We start from the raw sequence: 23,052 nt of genomic DNA on the forward strand, positions 1-23,052 counted from the left end.
CAATAATTCCCATCTCACACCAGTCAAAATGGCTATTATTAAAAACTCAAAAAACAACAGATGTTGGCAAGGATGCAGAGAAAATGGAATGCTTATATACCGTTGATGGGAATGTAAATTTGTTCCACTTCTGTGGAAAACAGTATGGAGATTTCTCAAAGAAGTAAAAATAGACCTTCCATTCAACCCAGCAATCCCCCTATACTGGGTATTTAACCAAAGGAAAAGAAATCATTTTATCAAAAAGACACCTGCACTCATATGCTTATTGCAGCACTAGTCACAATAGCAAAGTCACAGAATAAACCTAAGTGTCCACCAATAGTAGACTGAATAAAGAAAATGTGAAACATATACATCACGAAATACTACACCACCTAAAAAATGAAACTATGTCCTTCGTAGCAACATAGATGCAGCTGCACGCCATTATCCTAAGTGAATTAACACACAAACAGAAAATCAAATACTGCATGTTCTCACTTAGAAGTGGGAGCTAAACAAAGGGTTCACACAGACATAAAGATGGAAACAGACACCGGGGACCCAAAAGGGAGGGAGGGAGAAGAGCAAAGCGTGAAAAACTATTGGGTACTATGTTCACTATTTGGGTGATGGGTTCAATAGAAGCCCAAACCCCAGCATTATGCAACATAACCATGTAACAAACCTGCACATGTTCCCTCTGAATTTATAATAAAAAATTAAAAAACAACACAAAAACCTAAGAGATATATATGAATAAAATGTACATACCACATAATAATTTTACTTCTATTTATTAACAGGCTAATATCCTTCATATCAAAAAAAAGAAATTTAGAGTATATTTAAAAATCCAAATTTTAAAAATGAGGCTGACTCTTTAACTCATGAAAGCCTTCAGTTAAAATGATTTTAAAATATTCCCTTTTTACTGAAGTTTAAAATGTGATGCAATTTTCTAAAATGTACCTATGCATAACTTTTAATTGTAAAAAGTAATCTTCAGAGAGCAAACTCATACAATAACGATAAAATGGCTTCAGGTTACACCAAATTATAGCAAAATAGGAAAATGAGAACTTTACATCACGTTCACTATAAAAATTTAGACATAAAATTTCACTTACTTTTTTGAACATAACTAGTGAGATGACTGCTGATGCTGTGAAAAGTGCTGCTATGATTATCATCATGATTCCAACAGGAATATTTTGGTTGAGACCAGTAAGGGATGAAATCCAACCACTAAAAAGTAATAAAAAGTGTAATTAGGCAAAAGTTGACGTAAACTTTTTAAAAATAGCATAATATCTAACACATATTCAACACTTAGCAGCCAGGCAATATTCAAGCTCTTTATGTGTATTAGTGCATTTAATTCTCACAACCCACCCAATAGGATAGATGCTGTTTTAAATCCCCATTTGACAAATGAGGAACTGAGACATTCAGTAATCTGCCCGAGGTCACACAGCTTATAAATGGCATAGTCTAAATTCAAAAGCAAACCAAACTCCAGAGTCTCAAGTGTTTAATTCCAGACTGTACATTTTTTAAGCTGTACATTTTTTAAGCTTATGAGTTTTGAATTTATTATTACTCTTTTTTTTGAGACAGAAGCTCGCTCTGTTGCCCAGGCTGGAGTATAGTGGCGTCATCTCGGCTCATTGTAATCTCCGCCTCCTGGGTTCAAGCGATTCTCCTACCTCAGCCTCCTGAGTAGCTGGGATTACAGGTGCGTGCCACCACGCCTGGCTACTTTTTGTATCTTTAGTAGAGACGGGGTTTCACCATGTTGGTCAGACTGGTCTCGAACTCCTGACCTCGTGATCCACCTGACTCGGCCTCCCAAACTGGGATTATAGCGTGAGCCACTGCACCTGGCCTATTATTACATTTTTTTAAATGTTTATTTTTCAATTCTGCTGAATTATGAAAGAAGACATTTATAAACCATATATCCAACAAAGGATTCACATCTAGAATATACATAACTTTCAAAGCTCAACAGAATACAAAAATTAAGAAAATGGATAAAAGACATGAAGAGACATTTTACTAAGAGGACATAAAGACGACAAATAAGCACATGAAAAGATGTTCAAAACCACAATGAGATATCACTACACACCTATTAGGATGGCTAAAATAAAAAGTAATAACCACTAAATGCTGGTGAGGAAGTGGAGACTAAATTGCTCATATTTGTTGGTGGGAGTGTAAAATAGTACAAGCATTCTAGAAAACAGTTTGTCTGTTTCTTTAGAAAACTAAACATGCGGAGAGGAGCCAAGATGGCCGAATAGGAACAGTTCCGGTCTACAGCTCCCAGCGAGAGCGACGCAGAAGACGGGTGATTTCTGCATTTCCATCTGAGGTACCAGGTTCATCTCACTAGGGAGTGCCAGACAGTGGGCACAGGTCAGTGGGTGCGCGCACCGTGCACAAGCCGAAGCAGGGCGAGGCATTGCCTCACTTCGGAAGCGCAAGGGGTCAGGGAGTTCCCTTTCCGAGTCAAAGAAAGGGGTGACAGACGCACCTGGAAAATTGGGTCACGCCCACCCGAATATTGCGCCTTTCGGAACGGCTTAAAAAACAGCGCATCAGGAGATTATATCCCGCACCTGGCTCAGAGGGTCCTACGCCCACAGTCTTGCTGATTGCTAGCACAGCACTGATTGCTAGCACAGCACTCTGAGATCAAACTGCAAGGCGGCAGCGAGGCTGGTGGAGGGACGCCCGCCATTGCCCAGGCTTGCTTAGGTAAACAAAGCAGCCGGGAAGCTCCAACTGGGTGGAGCCCACCACAGCTGAAGGAGGCCTGCCTGCCTCTGAAGGCTCCACCTCTGGGGGCAGGGCACAGACAAACAAAAAGTCAGCAGTAACCTCTGCAGACTTAAATGTCCCTGTCTGACAGCTTTGAAGAGAGCAGTGGTTCTCCCAGCACGCAGCTGGAGATCTGAGAACGGGCAGACTGCCTCCTCAAGTGGGTCCCTGACCCCTGACCCCCAAGCAGCCTAACTGGGAGGCACCCCCCAGCAGGGGCACACTGACACCTCACACGGCAGGGTATTCCAACAGACCTGCAGCTGAGGGTCCTGTCTGTTAGAAGGAAAACTAACAAACAGAAAGGACATCCACACCGAAAACCCATCTGTACATCACCATCATCAAAGACCAAAAGTAGATAAAACCACAAAGACGGGGAAAAAATAGAACAGAAAAACTGGAAACTCTAAAACGCAGAGCGCCTCTCCTCCACCAAAGGAACGCAGTTCCTCACCAGCAACGGAACAAAGCTGGATGGAGAATGACTTTGACGAGTCGAGAGAAGAAGGCTTCAGACGATCAAATTACTCTGAGCTACGGGAGGACATTCAAACCAAAGGCAAAGAAGTTGAAAACTTTGAAAAAAATTTAGAAGAATGTATAACTAGAAAATACAGAGAAGTGCTTAAAGGAGCTGATGGAGCTGAAAACCAAGGCTCGAGAACTACGTGAAGAATGCAGAAGCCTCAGGAGCCCATGCGATCAAATGGAAGAAAGGGTATCAGTAATGGAAGATGAAATGAATGAAATGAAGCGAGAAGGGAAGTTTAGAGAAAAAAGAATAAAAAGAAATGAGCAAAGCCTCCAAGAAATACGGGACTATGTGAAAAGACCAAATCTACGTCTGATTGGTGTACCTGAAAGTGATGGGGAAAATGGAACCAAGTTGGAAAACACTCTGCAGGATATTATCCAGGAGAACTTCCCCAATCTAGCAAGGCAGGCCAACGCTCAGATTCAGGAAATACAGAGAACACCACAAAGATACTCCTCAAGAAGAGCAACTGAAGACACATAATTGTCAGATTCACCAAAGTTGAAATGAAGGAAAAAATGTTAAGGGCAGCCAGAGAGAAAGGTCGGGTTACCCTCAAAGGGAAGCCCATCAGACTAACAGCGGATCTCTCGGCAGAAACCCTACAAGCCAGAAAAGAGTGGGGGCCAATATTCAACATTCTTAAAGAAAAGAATTTTCAACCCAGAATTTCATATCCAGCCAAACTAAACTTCATAAGTGAAGGAGAAATAAAATACTTTACAAACAAGCAAATGCTGAGAGATTTTGTCACCACCAGGCCTGCCCTAAAAGAGTTCCTGAAGGAAGCGCTAAACATGGAAAAGAACAACCGGTACCAGCCGCTGCAAAATCATCCCAAAATGTAAAGACCATCGAGACTAGGAAGAAACTGCATCAACTAACGAGCAAAATAACCAGCTAACATCATAATGACAGGATCAAATTCACACATAACAGTATTAACTTTAAATGTAAATGGACTAAATGCTCCAATTAAAAGACACAGACTGGCAAATTGGATAAAGAGTCAAGACCCATCAGTGTGCTGTATTCAGGAAACCCATCTCACGTGCAGAGACACACATAGGCTCAAAATAAAAGGATGGAGGAAGATCTACCAAGCAAATGGAAAACAAAAAAAGGCAGGGGTTGCAATCCTAGTCTCTGATAAAACAGACTTTAAACGAACAAAGATCAAAAGAGACAAAGAAGGCCATTACATAATGGTAAAGGGATCAATTCAACAAGAAGAGCTAACTATCCTAAATATATATGCACCCAATACAGGAGCACCCAGATTCATAAAGCAAGTCCTGAGTGACCTACAAAGAGACTTAGACTCCCACACATTAATAACGGGAGACTTTAACACCCCACTGTCAACATTAGACAGATCAACAAGACAGAAAGTCAATAAGGATACCCAGGAATTGAACTCAGCTCTGCACCAAGCGGACCTAATAGACATCTACAGAACTCTCCACCCCAAATCAACAGAATATACATTTTTTTCAGCACCACACCACACCTATTCCAAAATTGACCACATAGTTGGAAGTAAAGCTCTCCTCAGCAAATGTAAAAGAATAGAAATTATAACAAACTATCTCTCAGACCACAGTGCAATCAAACTAGAACTCAGGATTAAGAAACTCACTCAAAACCACTCAACTACATGGAAACTGAACAACCTGCTCCTGAATGACTACTGGATACATAACGAAATGAAGGCAGAAATAAAGATGTTCTTTGAAACCAATGAGAACAAAGACACAACACACCAGAATCTCTGGGACGCATTCAAAGCAGTGTGTAGAGGGAAATTTACAGCACTAAATGCCCACAAGAGAAAGCAGGAAAGATCCAAAATTGACACCCTAACATCACAATTAAAAGAACTAGAAAAGCAAGGGCAAACACATTCAAAAGCTAGCAGAAGGCAAGAAATAACTAAGATCAGAGCACAACTGAAGGAAATAGAGACACAAAAAACCCTTCAAAAAATTAATGAATCCAGGAGCTGGTTTTTTGAAAGGATCAACAAAATTGATAGACCGCTAGCAAGACTAATAAAGAAAAAAAGAGAGAAGAATCAAATAGACACAATAAAAAATGATAAAGGGGATATCACCACTGATCCCACAGAAATACAAACTACCATCAGAGAATACTACAAACACCTCTACGCAAATAAACTAGAAAATCTAGAAGAAATGGATAAATTCCTCGACACATACACTCTCCCAAGACTAAACCAGGAAGAAGTTGAATCTCTGAATAGACCAATAACAGGATCTGAAATTGTGGCAATAATCAATATTTTACCAACCAAAAAGAGTCCAGGACCAGATGGATTCACAGCCGAATTCTATCAGAGGTACAAGGAGGAACTGGTACCATTCCTTCTGAAACTATTCCAATCAATAGAAAAAGAGGGAATCCTCCCTAACTCATTTTAGGAGGCCAGCATCATTCTGATACCAAAGCCAGGCAGAGACACAACCAAAAAAGAGAATTTTAGACCAATATCCTTGATGAACATTGATGCAAAAATCCTCAATAATATACTGGCAAACCGAATCCAGCAGCACATCAAAAAGCTTATCCACCATGATCAAGTGGGCTTCATCCCTGGGATGCAAGGCTGGTTCAATATACGCAAATCAATAAATGTAATCCAGCATATAAACAGAGCCAAAGACAAAAACCACATGATTATCTCAATAGATGCAGAAAAAGCCTTTGACAAAATTCAACAACCCTTCATGCTAAAAACTCTCAATAAATTAGGTATTGATGGGACGTATCTCAAAATAATAAGAGCTATCTATGACAAACCCACAGCCAATATCATACTGAATGGGCAAAAACTAGAAGCATTCCCTTTGAAAACTGGCACAAGACAGGGATGCCCTCTCTCACCACTCCTATTCAACATAGTGTTGGAAGTTCTGGCCAGGGCAATTAGGCAGGAGAAGGAAATAAAAGGCATTCAATTAGGAAAAGAGGAAGCCAAATTGTCCCTGTTTGCAGACGACATGATTGTATACCTAGAAAACCCCATTGTCTCAGCCCAAAATCTCCTTAAGCTGAGAAGCAACTTCAGCAAAGTCTCAGGATACAAAATCAATGGACAAAAATCACAAGCATTCTTATACACCAATAACAGACAAACAGAGAGCCAAATCATGAGTGAACTCCCATTCACAATTGCTTCAAAGAGAATAAAATACCCAGGAATCCAACTTACAAGGGACGTGAAGGACCTCTTCAAGGAGAACTACAAACCACTGCTCAAGGAAATAAAAGAGGATACAAACAAATGGAAGAACATTTCATGCTCATGGGTAGGAAGAATCAATATCATGAAAATGGCCACACTGCCCAAGGTAATTTACAGATTCAATGCCATCTCCATAAAGCTACCAATGACTTTCTTCACAGAACTGGAAAAAACTACTTTCAAGTTCATATGGAACCAAAAAAGAGCCCGCATCGCCAAGGCTATCCTAAGCCAAAAGAACAAAGCTGGAGGCATCACACTACCTGACTTCAAACTATACTACAAGGCTACAGTAACCAAAACAGCATGGTACTGGTACCAAAACAGAGATATAGATCAATGGAACAGAACAGAGCCCTCAGAAATAACGCTGCATATCTACAACTATCTGATCTTTGACAAACCTGAGAAAAACAAGCAATGGGGAAAGGATTCCCTATTTAATAAATGGTGCTGGGAAAACTGGCTAGCCAGATGTAGAAAGCTGAAACTGGATCCCTTCCTTACACCTTATACAAAAATCAATTCAAGATGGATTAAAGACTTAAACGTTAGACCTAAAACCATAAAAACCCTAGAAGAAAACCTGGGCATTACCATTCAGGACATAGGCATGGGCAAGGACTTCATGTCCAAAACACCAAAAGCAATGGCAACAAAAGCCAAAATTGACAAATGGGATCTAATTAAACTAAAGAGCTTCTGCACGGCAAAAGAAACTACCATCAGAGTGAACAGGCAACCTACAAAATGGGAGAAAATTTTCGCAACCTACTCATCTGACAAAGGGCTAATATCCAGAATCTACAATGAACTCAAACAAATTTACAAGAAAAAAACAAACAACCCCATCAAAAAGTGGGTGAAGGACATGAACAGACACTTCTCAAAAGAAGACATTTATGCAGCCAAAAAACACATGAAAAAATGCTCATCACTGGCCATCAGAGAAATGCAAATCAAAACCACAATGAGATATCATCTCACACCAGTTAGAATGGCGATCATTAAAAAGTCAGGAAACAACAGGTGCTCCAGAGGATGTGGGGAAATAGGAACACTTTTACACTGTTGGTGGGACTGTAAACTAGTTCAACCATTGTGGAAGACAGTGTGGCGATTCCTCAGGGATCTAGAACTAGAAATACCATTTGACCCAGCCATCCCATTACTGGGTATATACCCAAAGGACTATAAATCATGCTGCTATAAAGACACATGCACACGTATGTTTATTGCGGCATTATTCACAATAGCAAAGACTTGGAACCAACCCAAATGTCCAACAATGATAGACTGGATTAAGAAAATGTGGCACATATACACCATGGAATACTATGCAGCCATAAAAAATGATGAGTTCATGTCCTTTGTAGGGACATGGATGAAACTGGAAATCATCATTCTCAGTAAACTATTGCAAGAACAAAAAACCAAACACCGCATATTCTCACTCATAGGTGGGAATTGAACAATGAGATCACATGGACACAGGAAGGGGAATATCACACTCTGGGGACTGTCGTGGGGTGGGGGGAGGGTGGGGGGAGGGATAGCATTGGGAGATATACCTAATGCTAGATGACGAGTTAGTGGGTGCAGCGCACCAGCATGGCACATGTATACATATGTAACTAACCTGCACAATGTGCACATGTACCCTAAAACTTCAAGTATAATTAAAAAAAAAGAAAAGAAAACTAAACGTGCAACATCCATATAAACCAATAATTACACTCTTGGGCATTTATCCCAGAGAAATGAAAATTATGTTCACACAAAAATCTATTCACAAATTTCATGGCAGCTTTATTTGTAATAGTCCAAAACTGGACACAATACTGATGCCCTTCAACTGGTGAACAGTTAAATAACCTGTGATACATCCATATCATAGAATACTACTCAAAAATAAAAAGGAGGCCAGACATGGTAGCTCACGCTTGTAATCCCAGTATTATGGAAGGCTGAGGCGGGCAGATCACACGAGGCCAGGACTTCAAGACCTGCCTGGGCAACATGGCGAAATCCTGTCTCTACTAAAAATAGAAAAATTAGCTGGGCTGGGTGGCAGGCGCCTGTAATCCCAGCTACTCGGGAGGCTGAGGCATGAGAATCACTTGAACCGAGGAGGTGGAGGCAGTGAGCTGAGATCATGCCACGGCACTCCAGCCTGGGTGATAGGGCGAGACTCTGTCTCAATCAATCAATCAATCAATCAATCAATTAGAATAAACTACAGATAAACATAACAACCTGGATAAATCTCCAGAAAATAACACTGAGGGGAAAAAAGCCAAAGGTTGTAGACTATGATTCCACATCTATAACCTTCTTGAAATGACAAAACAACAAAAATGAAGAAGACATTAGTGATTGCCAGGGGTTAAGGAGTGGGAAAAGGGGAGTTTTGAGTGTGGCTATGAAAAAGCAACATGAGGAATCCTCTGGTGATGAAAATGTGCTTTATCTTTACTATCAATGTCAAGATCTTGGTATTTATATTTTACTATAGTTCTACAAGATTATTACCATTGGGTGAAACAGGATAAAGGGTACCTGAGATCTCTGTGTTATTTATTATGATTGTATGTGAATCTATGATTACCTAAAAGTAAAAAGTTTAACCTAAAAAATCTGAACTACATGAGGGTCTATCTTAAAACAGGTCAATTCTGTATGCAACCTCATTAGCAGACTCTTTTTACGCTATTTAGTCACATACATGCTGTTATGCTCAATTTTAGCATTTTCCCTATGTCTGTGCTAAAAAGCGAAAGAAATTACCTCAATTTCACGAGAATTAAAAAAACCTCGTGCTGTTAAAGTAAGCAGTATATTTTTAATTAAACATTTAAAACATTTCCTTTCCCTAAAATACCAAAAACTAGACACTATTTAAAATAATAATAAAAACTACTTTATCTGAGAACTGATTTTAAATATCTATATAAATTTTCTGCATGTATTTATGCCCATTAGGAGCTCTGCAGAACTGCCAGGAGTTGTCTGCCAATCACTTCTCCACTTCAGTAGCAGAATACTAAATGTAAGTCCTCAACACATTCTAATTAAATGCTAATTTCAATTTTGGTTTAATGTACACAGTGGAACAAAGTTGCATCACACATGCTTCTGACATGTAAGAATACAGCTGAATGCAAGTCACTATAAAAGAAAGAAGAGAGGAACAGATAATTTTAGAGATGTGTACTCTTCCACCCACCATTTCACTCAAGGAATGTTTGCATCAGAATGTAAAGAGAGACCTAAATCTGCTATTACCTCCTAGCCTGGGTCCAGATAGTCTCCATTTCTGAGGTCCCCCACTGAATGAGCCATGAGAATGATTCGATTGTTTAAAGATATATGTATATAACGTGTGTGCAGTGATTCTACCTTTCAAAGACAAGTGTCCATGTATATTCGTATATAAAAATATATCTGTTTGTATACCTAAAATAGGGCTTTATACATAATAGGTATCCCTTTTCCTTAAAATCCCTGAAGCTCTTTCCTGTCCCTTCCACATTCCTTGGTCCTTCTATCTCTCTGACCACCTCAGTCTCTTTTGCAGTCTTCCTCTTAGCGCCCTTACATACATGTTTTATTTAAACTAGATAAAATGTGCTGTTTTTAAAGATGGGAACATAATCTTCAAAGACACAGATTTGTCCAAAGTTTATGCCTTATGACATTTTAAAATTGTATTTTTAAAACAATTTTTGCTTTTTATTTAATTTTTCTAATCTGGTTTATCTGTGTTAACTAGATTAGGAAGCCAAAAATTCTATTACAATATTAGATTAAAGCTGAAAACTAGTAAAAAAAAAAAAAAAAAAACTTACCAATTGCCCCAGTTATGAAATCCTGCAGCTTGGAGTACATGTACAGCAAACTGACAAATATAGACGAAGAAGAATACAAAGAATCTAAATGAACTGTCACTCCTTTGAAAAAAAAAAGAAAGAAAGAAAAAAGGGGGTTAGGAAGAGAGAAAGAAGGGGGAAACGTCATTTTTCTCATTATCTTTACATTTACCTGCAGAATGACATTCAAACCTTAAAAGCACAAACAAAAAAAAGTGGCAACCACCTGAGGCCTCAAGTTAACAACATTGTAATAACTTATGTGAACTCGTCATGCTAACACTAGATATCGTTATTCTAACCTCACTTTGTCCTTTCAATTTCCAACTGCACCACAATCCCTCTTGACAAAAAAACTTACTTGTTTTCTTCTTTTATTAAACAGCATCATAGAATTACAATCAACATACAATGAATTGCAAATATTTAAAATATCGCTTTAATAATTTTTGACTTATTTATATACTTGATTCCCCAATCACTATGATGAGCATATCCCCAAAGTTTCCTTGAGCCCCTTGGTAGCCCTACCCTACCCACTGTTTTTCTGTTACCATAGTTTGACTATTTTATAGAATTTTATATAAATGGGATCATATATTATGTAGTCTTTTTTCCTTGTCTGGCTTATTTTACTCAGCACAACTATTCTGAGATTCACCCAGTTTTGTGGCATGTATCAAAAGTTCATTCCTTTTCATTGCTGAGTAGTATTCCACTGTGTAAATATACCACAGTTTATTCATTCACTGTTGGGACAGTTAGGTTGTTTCTAGTTTTTTATTATTATAAATAAAGTTATTATTGTTATTATTCATAATAAAGCTATTATTAATAGTCATGTACAAGTCTTCCCATGAACATATATTTCCTTTTTCTCTTAGGTAAATACCTACAAGTGGGAAGGCTGGAACATATCATAGGTATACGTTTAACTTTTTAAGAAACTGCCAAACTGTTTTACAAACAGGTTGTTCTATTTTTATTTACATTTTCTTTTTTTTTTTTTTTGAGACGGAGTTTTGCTCTTCTTGCCCAAGTTGGAGTGCAATGGCGCAATCTCGGCTCACCACAACCTCTGCCTCCCAGGTTCAAGCGATTCTCCTGTCTCAGCCTCCCGAGTAGTTGGGATTACAGGCATGGGCCACCATGCCCAGCTAATTTTGCATTTTTAGTAGAGAGGGGGTTTCTCCACGTTGGTCAGGTTGGTCTTGAACTCCCGACCTCAGGTGATCCGCCCGCCTCGGCCTCCCAAAGTGCTGGGATTACAGGCATGAGCCACTGTGCCCAGCCTGGTTGTTCTACTTTTCATCCCCACTGGCAGTACATGAGTATTCCAGCTCCTCCACATCTCATTAACACTTGTTACGGTCTTTTTAATTCTAGCTATTGTAATAGCTGTATAGTAATATCTTACATGGTTTTAATTTGCATCTTCCTAATAAGTAATGTTGTTGAGCATCTCTTTATGTGCTTTTTGTCATATATAGATCTTCTTTCATGAACTAATTAAAATATTTTTCTGATGTTGTAATTAGATTGCTTTTTCCTTTATCGTTGAGTTGTGAGAGTTTTTAAAACTATATTCTAGAAATACAAGTCCTCTTTCAGATATATCCTTGACAAAGATTTTCTCTCCGTCTGTTGCTTGTCTTTTCATTCTCTTAAGAGTGTCTTTTGGGAGCTGGTGTAATGGCTCACACCTGTAATCTCAGCTATTTAGACACTGAGGTAAGAGGACTGCTTGAGGCTAGGAGTTTGACATGAGCCTGGGCAACATGGTGAGACACCCATCTTTATTTAAAAAAAAAAACAAAAGGGAAGAGGAAGAGGAGGAGGAGGAGAAGGAGGAAGAAGAAGAGGAGGAAGAAGAGGAAGAAGAAGTAGTAGCAGCAGTAGTGGAGGAGGAGGGGGGAGGAAAGGGGAGGAAAGGGGAGGAAAGGGGAGGAAAGGGGAGGAAGGAGGAGGAAGGAGGAGGAGGGGAGGGGGGGAGGAGGGAGGAGTGGAAGAGGGGAAGGGGAGGGGGAGAGGAGGGGGAAGGGGGAGGGGGAAAGGAGGAGGAAGGGGGAGGGGGAGAGGAGGGGGAAGGGGGAGAAGGGGAAAGGAGAGGGGAGGAGGGGGAAGGAGAGGGGAGGAGGGGGAAGGAGAGGGGAGGAGGGGGAAGGAGAGGGGAGGAGAGGAGGGAGGAAAGGGGAGGAAAGGGGAGGAAGAAGGAGGAAGGAGGAGGAGGGGAGAGGAGGGGGGAGGAGGGAGGAGTGGAAGAGGGGAAGGGGGAGGGGGAAGGGGGAGGGGGAAAGGAGGAGGAAGGGGGAGGGGGAGAGGAGGGGGAAGGGGGAGAAGGGGAGGAGGGGGGAGGAGGGGGAAGGAGAGGGGAGGAGGGGGAAGGAGAGGGGAGGAGGGGGAAGGAGAGGGGAGGAGGAGAGGAGGGAGGAGGAGAGGATGGGGGAGGAGGGGAGGAGAGGGAGGACAGGGAAAGAGGGGGAAGGAGGGAGGAAGGGGGAAGGAGGCAGGAGGGAGAAGGGGGAGGAGGGAGAAGGGGGAGGAAGGGGTAGGCGAAGGGGGCAGGGGAGGAGGGGAGGGGAGGAGGGGAGGGGAGGAGGGAGGGGAAGAAGGGAGGGGAGGGAGAGGGGGAGGAGGGAGGAGGAAGAAGAAGAAGAAAGTTTCTTTTGAAAAGGAGTTTTGCCTTTTTACGAACTCCAGTGTATTCACGCTTGTTCTTTTATATATCTTGATTTTACTGTTGTTTCTGAGAAATCTGCCAAAGCCAAGAATGCAAAGATTTTTTTTTTCCTGTTTTTTTCTAGGAGTTTTCTATTTTCAGTTTTACATTCAAGTCTATGTTCTTTTTTGAGTTAATTTTTTAAAATATCATATCAAGTATGAAGTTCTTTTTTGCACATGGTTATCCAATTGTTCTAGCAGCATTTCTTAAAAAGACTGTCCTTTCTGCATTACGTACCCTTTGTACCTTTCTCAAAATTAGTAGTCTGTCTATGGCTGGGTTTATTTCTGGGCTTGCCATTCTCTCCCACTCTTCTATTTGTCTACCTTTTTGTCAATACTATACTATTTTGAAGTTTTCTAGTAAGTCTTCAAATTAGGTGGTGTTAGTCCATCAACTTTATTGTTCTTTTTCAAAGTTGTCTTGACTATTTTAAGGTTTTTACATTTCTATAACCAGTATAAAACATGGCAATGAGTTAACATGAATACATTAAAGCAGTGGTCCCCAACCTTTTTGGCACCAGGGACCTGTTTCGTGGAAAACAATTTTTCTACATATGGTGGGGTGGGATGGTTTCAGGATCAAACTATCTCAGATCATCAGGTATTAGATTCTCATAAGGAGCATGCAACCTAGATCCTTTGCACACGCAGTTCACAATAGGGTTTGTACTCCTATGAGAATCTAATGCCACTGTTGATCTGACAGGAGGCAGAGCTCAGGTGGTAATGCTCGCTAGCTGGTGCTCACTTCCTGCTGTGTGGCCCAGTTCCTAACAGGTCACTGGCCAGTACAAGCCCACAGCCCAGGGGTTGGAGACCCCTACTCTAGAATCAGCCATTTCCCCTGAGTCACAAAAGAGCAAATTTTAATGGTTCATTAATAATGTTTTCTATGTCAGTCAGATTTAAACTAAATGGTTCCACATCTTATTGCATCAGTACTATATTACACCAAAGCTGGTATTAATGACCATACAGCTGAGAAAAAATTATTAATGAAAAATAACCAATATCAAAATCTACAATATAAAATGCTATTTTTATAATACTGAATAGAAATCCTATGTATGACTCATATCTCCAGGGATACTATAGAACACATCACTTTTAATACTAATTTTTCTTTTTACTATTTTGAAACAGACACTTCTAAAGTATATTTCTATTTCCCTGTCCCTCTGGCAAAGAATGAAGAATATAACTTAATATTATATTTTTTTCACTTAGAGTTTTTACTTCTATTTTGTGTGCCAAGAAACCAGACTATTAAAATATTTTACATTATAAATATATAAAATATGTGCTCTAAAAAGGGGCTGAATAATGTCTACAGCCTTCACAACAGCTATGTCCATTACCTTGTTCCAAATTCTTAGACACATTCTAGAAGCTGAAACTGCCTAACTGTAATTTCTAGTTAAGAAATCTATTAGAAGATACTGAATATGTTTTAAAAATTAAGAAGTCCTACTCAAAAACTATTTCTAAAATATTGCTTTCAAATACAAATGGAGGTATGTTAAAACTAGTCCACCTTCCTCTTTCTGTATGTACAGTTAGTACACACAAATGCACAGTTAGTGTACAAAACTGATCAAATGAAAACCTCAAAGTTTACTTTTGTCTAGTTTTATTTTAAATAAAGCTAAATAAAAGATATTAAGCAGGTTAAATATCATTCTCAAAAGATTGTATTTATTTCATTTTACCAACTTTTCTATTTCTGAATAAGGAGACAATAAAATTCATTTCATTGCACACTGACCATTAATACGAATAATTATTTTAAAACACTTCAAAGTTCTCTAAGACATAAACTCCATATCCCAGCACTTACTTAACTACCTAGACTCTTATCTCCAAGAGAGCACAAATCTTCCTTTACCTGAGCTGTCCAAATTACTGCAAATGCAAAATCAGTCAAATTCAAAACAAACTGAAGCAATACAATCATCACGTGAATATCAAGTTCCTTTCAGATGCTTGAGGGAAGGGCAAGGAAAAGCTGAGGAGCTCTGGAATAGCCAGAAGACCCCCAGGAGAGCTGTACCTTAGCCAGAATCAGAAAAGGTCCAGGAAAAAAAAAAAAAAAAAAACATCATCAGGGGAAGAAGAACTTCTATTGGCATTCAGAAGGTAGGTCTTGCGTGCAGGAAGAGACCAGAAAGCCGACTGTTTAAATCAGCTTGAACATAGCCATTTTAAACCAAAGAACAGAAATATAGATTTAAAAATAAAAACACTATACATTGATTTAACCTATGTGAATTAAATTGTAATCTGCCTCAGTTTACGATAAAGTATTTATGGTATCATGGATATTTATTCATAATAAATCCACCTAAGTAATGTATTTTCTCATCAGAACACATAAATAAAAGCTCTCTACTACTTGCCATCCTGGCTTTTTCAGATCAAAGCCTACTGGAATTCCAACTGAATTTCAAATAAGCAAGTAGTTTTTGGTTTAATGTCTTCTACAGTCAAGCTGCAGCACAATTTTAATAGAAAAGTTCTTCCCTGAAGTATGACAATAAATCTCAGAAAATAAGCTTATTTGATCTTGTAAAGTTTATTTCACATGCCAAATCAATACCAGAGATATTAATTACAACTACCATTTGCTGGGACGGGAAAAGACAAAGTATTTCATTATTTCAAAGGGCTAAGATGGGGGGACACAAGTTAACTAAAGCACACCACTAAATGTATTTAACTCTGGCAACTCAACATAGCAGATAAGAGAACATGAATTTACAGATTTGGGTTTGAATCCAGACTCTCCCACTTAAAGTTGTGTAACTTTGGGCAAAGTATTAAGCCTGAGATTTTCCATTTGCAAAATGGGGGTAACAGTGGAACATGCTTTTATATAAATAAAATACTGCAGGTAAAGTGCTTAGCTGGGAATGCATAGGCACACAGAAAGCAACTGATAAATATTACTTGTTGATACCTGTATTACACTCATGTAATACTGTATCAAAATAAACTGTTTTGCTCACAGAAGTAATATCCTGCTCACAGAAGTGGCATTAGGCTGTTGATAAGATACTGAAAATTTCTGGAACATGGTTGCTAACAATCAAGACTACTAGAATCAAGTAATACAAGAAATTATTGATGGTGTACAGGCATTAGAATAAAAAGAAACTGATAGAATTTGGCTGTGTCCCCACTCAAATCTCATCTTGAATTGTAGCTTCCAGAATCCTCACATGTCATGGGAGGGACCTGGTGGCAAGTAACTGAATCATGGGGGCAGGTTTTCCTGTGCTGTTCTCATGAAAGTGAGTAAGTCTCACAAGACTGCATGGTTTTATAAAGGGCAGTTCCCCTGCACACACTCTCTTGCCTGCCACCATGTAAGACATACCTTTGCTCCTCCTTCCCCTTCTGCCATGATTGTGAGGCCTCCCCAGCCATGTGGAACTGTGAGTCCATTAAACATCTTTTTCTTTATAAATTAACCAGTCTTGAGCATTTCTTCATAGCAATATGAAAATGGACTAACACAGAAACCTAAGAAGTACAGGTGCTTTTCTTGTCTTATTTGGGGGCTCCAAAACTGTCTAAACCAGCCCCATATTCCCTCTTCAGTAACTTTATGCTGAAATGAATTCTTTCTCCAGAATAGGGAGTCTATTAGTAGGCTTGAAAGGCAGCACTATGAACTGCCCCTTACCATAACAGTGCAAAAAAAATTTGCATATGTTTTTTTGGAAGAAGATTCGAAAATTCTAAATTTATAATAGAGTCTATCTCTTAAAATCTATTAAGAGCTGGGCACAATGGTTGACGCTTGTAATCCTAGAACTTTAGGAGCCAAGGTGGGAGGATCGCTTGAGCTCAGGAGTTCAAGACCAGCATGGGGCAATACAGTAAGACCTCATCTCTATTAAAAATAAGAAAAATTAGGTGTAGTGGCACATGCCTGTAGTCCTGCCTATTTGGGAGGCTGAGGCAGGAGGATCATTTGAGCCTGGAAAATAAAGCAGCAATGAACAATGGTTGTGCTACTGTATTCCAGCCTGGGTGACAGAATGAGATCCTATCTCAAAAAAAAAAAAAAAAAAAAAAGCAAAACCACTCACTAGTCTGGCTAAAAAAAGCACAGGACTGGAATGAAAGAGACTCTGAACTCTCTTCTTCCCACCTATGCTTTGTCAAAAGCACAGGGGACAATGAAAAAGCTCACATTACATGAAGTTTTAAACCTGAACAATATCAAACCTAGACCACAACCTTGGTGCAAACTCTGAATCCTCTATACTTAACAGACTTAATAATAGCTAACATTTTTTGAACATTATTTGCCAAGCACTATGTCAAACACATGTATTGCCCATTCAAACCGTACAACACCCACGTGAGGCACACTAATATTGACTCTATTTTACGGATGAGCAAACAGATTTAGAGAGGTCAAATAATCCAAATACATAGCTGGTAACAGAAATGCTGCTACTTATCTGTGCATCTATTAAGGTAAAATTCTTTTTTTTTTTTTTTTTTTTTGAGACAGAGTCTAGCTCTGTTGCCCAGGCTGGAGTGCAGTGGTACGATCTCAGCTCACTGCAAGCTCTGCCTCCAGGGTTCATGCCATTCTCCTGCCTCAGCCTCACGCATAGCTGGGACTACAGGCACCCACCACCACACCCAGCTAATATTTTTGTTTTTGTATTTTTAGTAAAGACAGGGATTCACCGTGTTAGCCAAGATGGTCTCGAACTCCTGACCTCATGATCCGGCTGCCTTGGCCTCCCAAAGTGCTGGGATTACAGGCATGAGCCATGGCACCCAGCCTTAAGCTAAAATTCTTAACCAAGTGATAAAACTACCTCTAAGATAATATTTCAATTCCATCATCTCCAAGAAATTTAATTATCAAGGAATAGAACACCACTAGCTAAAGTAAATTAACCCCAAATGCTCAATGCAGTGTTTCTTATATATAGGAGAATATAACAACTAAAATCTCACATTTGAATTGATACTCAATGTAGAAAGCTTAAACAGACAAAATCAGCCAGTAGATAACCATTTTCAAATTACCTTTGAACAAAAAAATTAAATAAAAGGAAAACGGAAATCAACATTGATTAGATCCTAGGTCACAAATGGACTGTTTCCAAGCTATTACATAGGCTATGCTCTTATAAAACAAAACTCAGCCGGGCGCGGTGACTCACACCTGTAATCCCAGCACTTTGTGAGGCAGAGGGAGGCAGATCACCTGAGGTCAGGAGTTCGAGACCAGCCTGGCCAACATGGTGAAATTCTGTCTCTACTAAAAATACAAAAATTAACCAGGCATGGTTGTGGACACCTACTCGGGAGGCTGAGACAGGAGAACTGCTTGAACTCAGGAGGCTGAGTTTGCAGTGAGCAGAGATCGAGCCACGGCACCCTGGCTTGGGCAACAGAGAAAGACTCTGTCTCAAAACAAACAAACAAACAAAAAACTCAAACATTTTTCTGCAAATAAGCCTCCATGACACCTATCTGAACAGAGAATACTAAACAGTAGAAGTTTGAGTTTTCAAACATCTAGAATACCACATCATGAAACTATTTATCATGCTTTTTTCCTTCTTTTTTTGAGACAAGGTCTTACTATGTCACCCAGTCTAGAGTGCAGCAGCATGATCACAGCTCACTGCAGCCTCAACCTCTTGGGCTCAATCAATCCTCCCACCTCAGCCTCCCGAGTAGCTGGGACTACAGGCACATGCCATGACAACCGACTAATATTTGTACTTTTTGTAGAGATCAGGTTTCACCATGTTGCCCAGCCTGGTCTCGAGCACCAAGCTCAAGCAATCCTCTCCTCTTGGCCTCCCAAAATGCTGGGATTATACACACGAGCCACCACACCCAGTCACCTTTTTTCTTTGAGACAGAGCCTCACTCTGTTGCCCAGGCTGGAGTGCAGTGGCTCAATCCTGGCTCACTGATCTCGGCTCACTCCGCCTCCCAGGTTCAGGCAATTCTCTTGCCTCAGCCTCCCAAACAGCTGGCATTATAGGCACGTGCCACCATGCCTGGCTAATTTTTGTTTTGTTTTGTTTGTAATTTTAGTAGAGACGGGGTTTTGCCACATTGGTCAGGCTGGATTCAAACTCCTGACATCAGGTAATCCGCCTGCCTCGGCCTCCCAAAGTGCTGGGATTACGGGCATGGGCCAGTGTGCCCTGACCCAGCCACCTTTTTACTAATACCACTTGAAAAGTTTAATATTAATTCTCTTGATGGTCCTATCACTCTTACACTTGAAATTTCCTATTTTAATCATATACCTTGAAACATCATTTTCCCCCCTAAACTCTTCAATAAAGTGTTAACATAACTTCAAACCCTAAATCAACTATCAAAACTTTATAGTGATCTGTTCGAAGACAGCCAAATAGGAACAGCTCTGGTCTGCAGCTCCCAGCATGATCGACACAAAAGACGGATGATTTCTGCATTTCCAACTGATGTACCTGGTTCATCTCACTGGGACTGGTTGGACAGTGGGTGCCACCCACGGAGGGTGAGCCGAAGCAGGGCAGGGTGTCACCTCACCTGGGAAGTGAAAGGGGTCAGGGAATTCCCTTTCCTAGCCAAGGGAAGCCATGACAGATGGTACCTGGAAAATCGGGACACTTCCACCCTAACACTGTGCTTTTCCAATGGTCTTAGCAAACGGCACACCAGGAGATTACATCCTGTGCCTGGCTCGGAGGGTCCCACGCCCACAGAGCCTTGCTCACTACTAGCACAGCAGTCTGAGATCGAACTGCAAGGTGGCAGCAAGGCTGGGAGAAGGGCGTCCACCATTGCTGAGGCTTGAGTAGGTAAAGAAAGCTGCTGGGAAGCTCGAACTGGGTGGAGCCCACCACAACTCAAGGAGGCCTGCCTGCCTCTGTAGACTCCACCTCTGGGGGCAGGGCATAGCTGAACAAAAGGCAGCAGAAACTTCTGCAGACTTCAATGTCCCTGTCTGACAGCTTTGAAGAGAGTAGTGGTTGTCCTAGCATGGAGTTTGAGATCTGAGGACGGACAGACTGCCTCCTCAAGTGGGTCCCTGACCCCCGAGTAGCCTAACTGGGAGGCACCTCCCAGTAGGGGCCAACAGACACCTCATATGGCCAGGTGCACCTCTGAGACGAAGCTTCCAGAGGAAGGATCAGGCAGCAACATTAGCCATTCTGCAATATTTGATGTTCTGCAGCCTCCGCTGGTGATACCGAGGCAAACAGTCTGGAGTGGACCTCCAGCAAACTCCAACAGACCTGCAGCTGACAGTCCTGACTGTTAAAAGGAAAACTAACAAACAGAAAGGACATCCACACCAAAATCCCATCTATACATCACCATCATCAAAGACCAAAGGTAGATAAAACCACAAAGATGGGGAGAAACCAAAGCAGAAAAGCTGAAAATTCTAAAAATCAGAGCGCCCTTTCTCCTGAAAAGGAACACAGCTCCTCACCAGCAAGGGAACAAAGCTGAACGGAGAATGACTTTGACGAGTTGAGAGAAGAAGGCTTCAGACGATCCGTAATAACAAACTTCTCCAAGCTAAAGGAGGATGTTCAAACCCATCACGAAGAAGCTAAAAATCTTGAAAAAAGATTAGACGAATGGCTAACTAGAATAAACAGCATAGAGAAGACCTTAAAAGGACCTGATGGAGCTGAAAACCACGGCACGGGAACTATGTGATTCATGCAAAAGCTTCAGTAGCCAATTCAATCAAGTGGAAGAAAGGATATCAGTGATTGAAGATCAAATGAATGAAATGAAGTGTTGGAGAAAAAAGAGTAAAAAGAAATCAACAAAGCCTCCAAGAAACATGGGACTATGTGAAAAGACCAAATCTATGTCTCATTGGTGTACCTGAAAGTGACGGGGAAAATGGAACCAAGTTGTATAACACTCTAAAGGATATTATCCAGGAAAACTTCCCCAACCTACCAAAGCAGGTCAACATTCAAATTCATGAAATACAGAGAATGCCACACAGATACTACCTGAGAAGAGCAACTCCAAGACACATTATTGTCAGATTCACCAAGGCTGAAATGAAGGAAAAAATGTTAAGGGCAGCCAGAGAGAAAGGTCAGGTTACTGACAAAGGTAACTCCATCAGACTAACAGCAGATCTCTCGGCAAAAACCCTACAAGCCAGAAGAGAGTAGGGGCCAATATTCAATATTCTTAAAGAAAACAATTTTCAACCCAGAATTTCATATCCAGCCAAACTAAGCTTCATAAGTGAAGGAGAAATAAAATACTTCACAGACAAGCAAATGCTGAGAGATTTTGTCATCACTAGGCCTGCCTTACAAGAGCTCCTGAAGGAAGCACTAAACATGGAAAAAAACAACCAGTACCAGCCACTGCAAAAACATGCCAAATTGTAAAGGCCATCGATGCTAGGAAGAAACTGCATCAATTAACAGGCAAAATAACCAGCGAACATCATAATGACAGGATCAAATTCACACATAACAATATTAACCCTAAATGTAAATGGGCTAAATGCCCCAGCTGAAAGACACAGACTGGCAAATTGGATAAAGATTCAAAACCCATCAGGGTGCTGTATTCAGGAGACCCACCTCACCTGCAGAGACACACATAGGCTCAAAATAAAGGGGTGGAGGAAGATCCTCCAAGCAAATGGAAAGCAAAAAGAAGCAGGGGTTGCAATCCTAGTCTCTGATAAAATAGACTTCAGATCAACAAAGATCAAAAGAGAGAAAGAAGGCCATTATATAATGGTAAACAGATCAATTCAACAAGAAGAGCTAACTATCCTAAATATATATGCACTCAATCCAGGAGCACCCAGATTCATAAAGCAAGTCCTTAGAGACCTACAAAGAGACTTAGACTCCCACACAATAATAATGGGAGACTTTAACACCCCACTGTCAACATTAGACAGATCAACGAGACAGAAGGTTAACAAGGATATCCAGGACTTGAACTCAGCTCTGCATCAAGCGGACCTGATAGACACCTACAGAACTGTCCACCCAAAATCAACAGAATATACATTCGTCTCAGCACTACATTGCACATATTCTAAAATTGACCACAGAATTGGAAGTAAAGCACTCCTCAGCAAATGTAAAGGAACAGAAATCACAACAAACTGTCTCTCAGACCACAATGCAATCAAACTAGAACTCAGGATTAAGAATCTCACTCAAAACCGCTCAACTACATGGAAACTGAACAACCTGCTCCTGAATGACTATGGGGTAAAAAACGAAATGAAGGCAGAAATAAAGATGTTCTTTGAAACCAATGAGAACAAAGACACAACGTACCAGAATCCCTAGGACACATTTAAAGCAGTGTGTAGAGGGAAATTTATAGCGCTAAATGCTCACAAGAGAAAGCAGAAAAGATCTAAAATAGACACCCTATCACCACAATTAAAAGAACTAGAGAAGCAAGAGCAAACACATTCAAAAGCTAGCAGAAAGCAAGAAATAACTAAGATCAGAGCAGAACTGAAGGAGATAGAGACACAAAAAACCCTTCAAAAAATCAATGAATCCAGGAGCTGGTTTTTTGAAAAGATCTACAAAACTGACAGACTGCTAGCAAGACTGATAAAGAAGAAAAGAGAGGAGAATCAAATAGATGCAATAAAAAATGATAAAGGGGTATCACCACCGATCCTACAGACATACAAACTACCATCAGAGAATACTATAAACACCTCTACACAAATAAACTGGAAAATCTAGAAAAAACAGATAAATTACTGGATACATACACCCTCCCAAGACTAAACCAGGAAGAAGTTGAATCTCTGAATAGACCAATAACAGGCTCTG

At 40.3% G+C, this 23,052-nt stretch overlaps 1 protein-coding gene across 2 annotated transcripts in view; it reads right to left on the reverse strand.

Annotated features, from left to right (window-relative positions):
* Positions 1 to 23,052, reverse strand: part of SCAMP1 (secretory carrier membrane protein 1) — a 121,961-nt gene that overhangs the window by 17,829 nt on the left and 81,080 nt on the right. For both annotated transcript variants that reach the window (XM_003805053.6, XM_055112277.3), the window contains exons 7-8: positions 10,463 to 10,564; positions 1,113 to 1,230 (exon numbers count right to left, since the gene is read on the reverse strand). In XM_003805053.6, the coding sequence (XP_003805101.1) occupies positions 1,113 to 1,230; positions 10,463 to 10,564 (220 nt within the window). The remainder of the gene's footprint in view (positions 1 to 1,112; positions 1,231 to 10,462; positions 10,565 to 23,052) is intronic.

Source organism: Pan paniscus, chromosome 4 (assembly GCF_029289425.2).
Source record: "Pan paniscus chromosome 4, NHGRI_mPanPan1-v2.0_pri, whole genome shotgun sequence".
NCBI classification, from domain to species: Eukaryota; Metazoa; Chordata; class Mammalia; order Primates; family Hominidae; genus Pan; species Pan paniscus.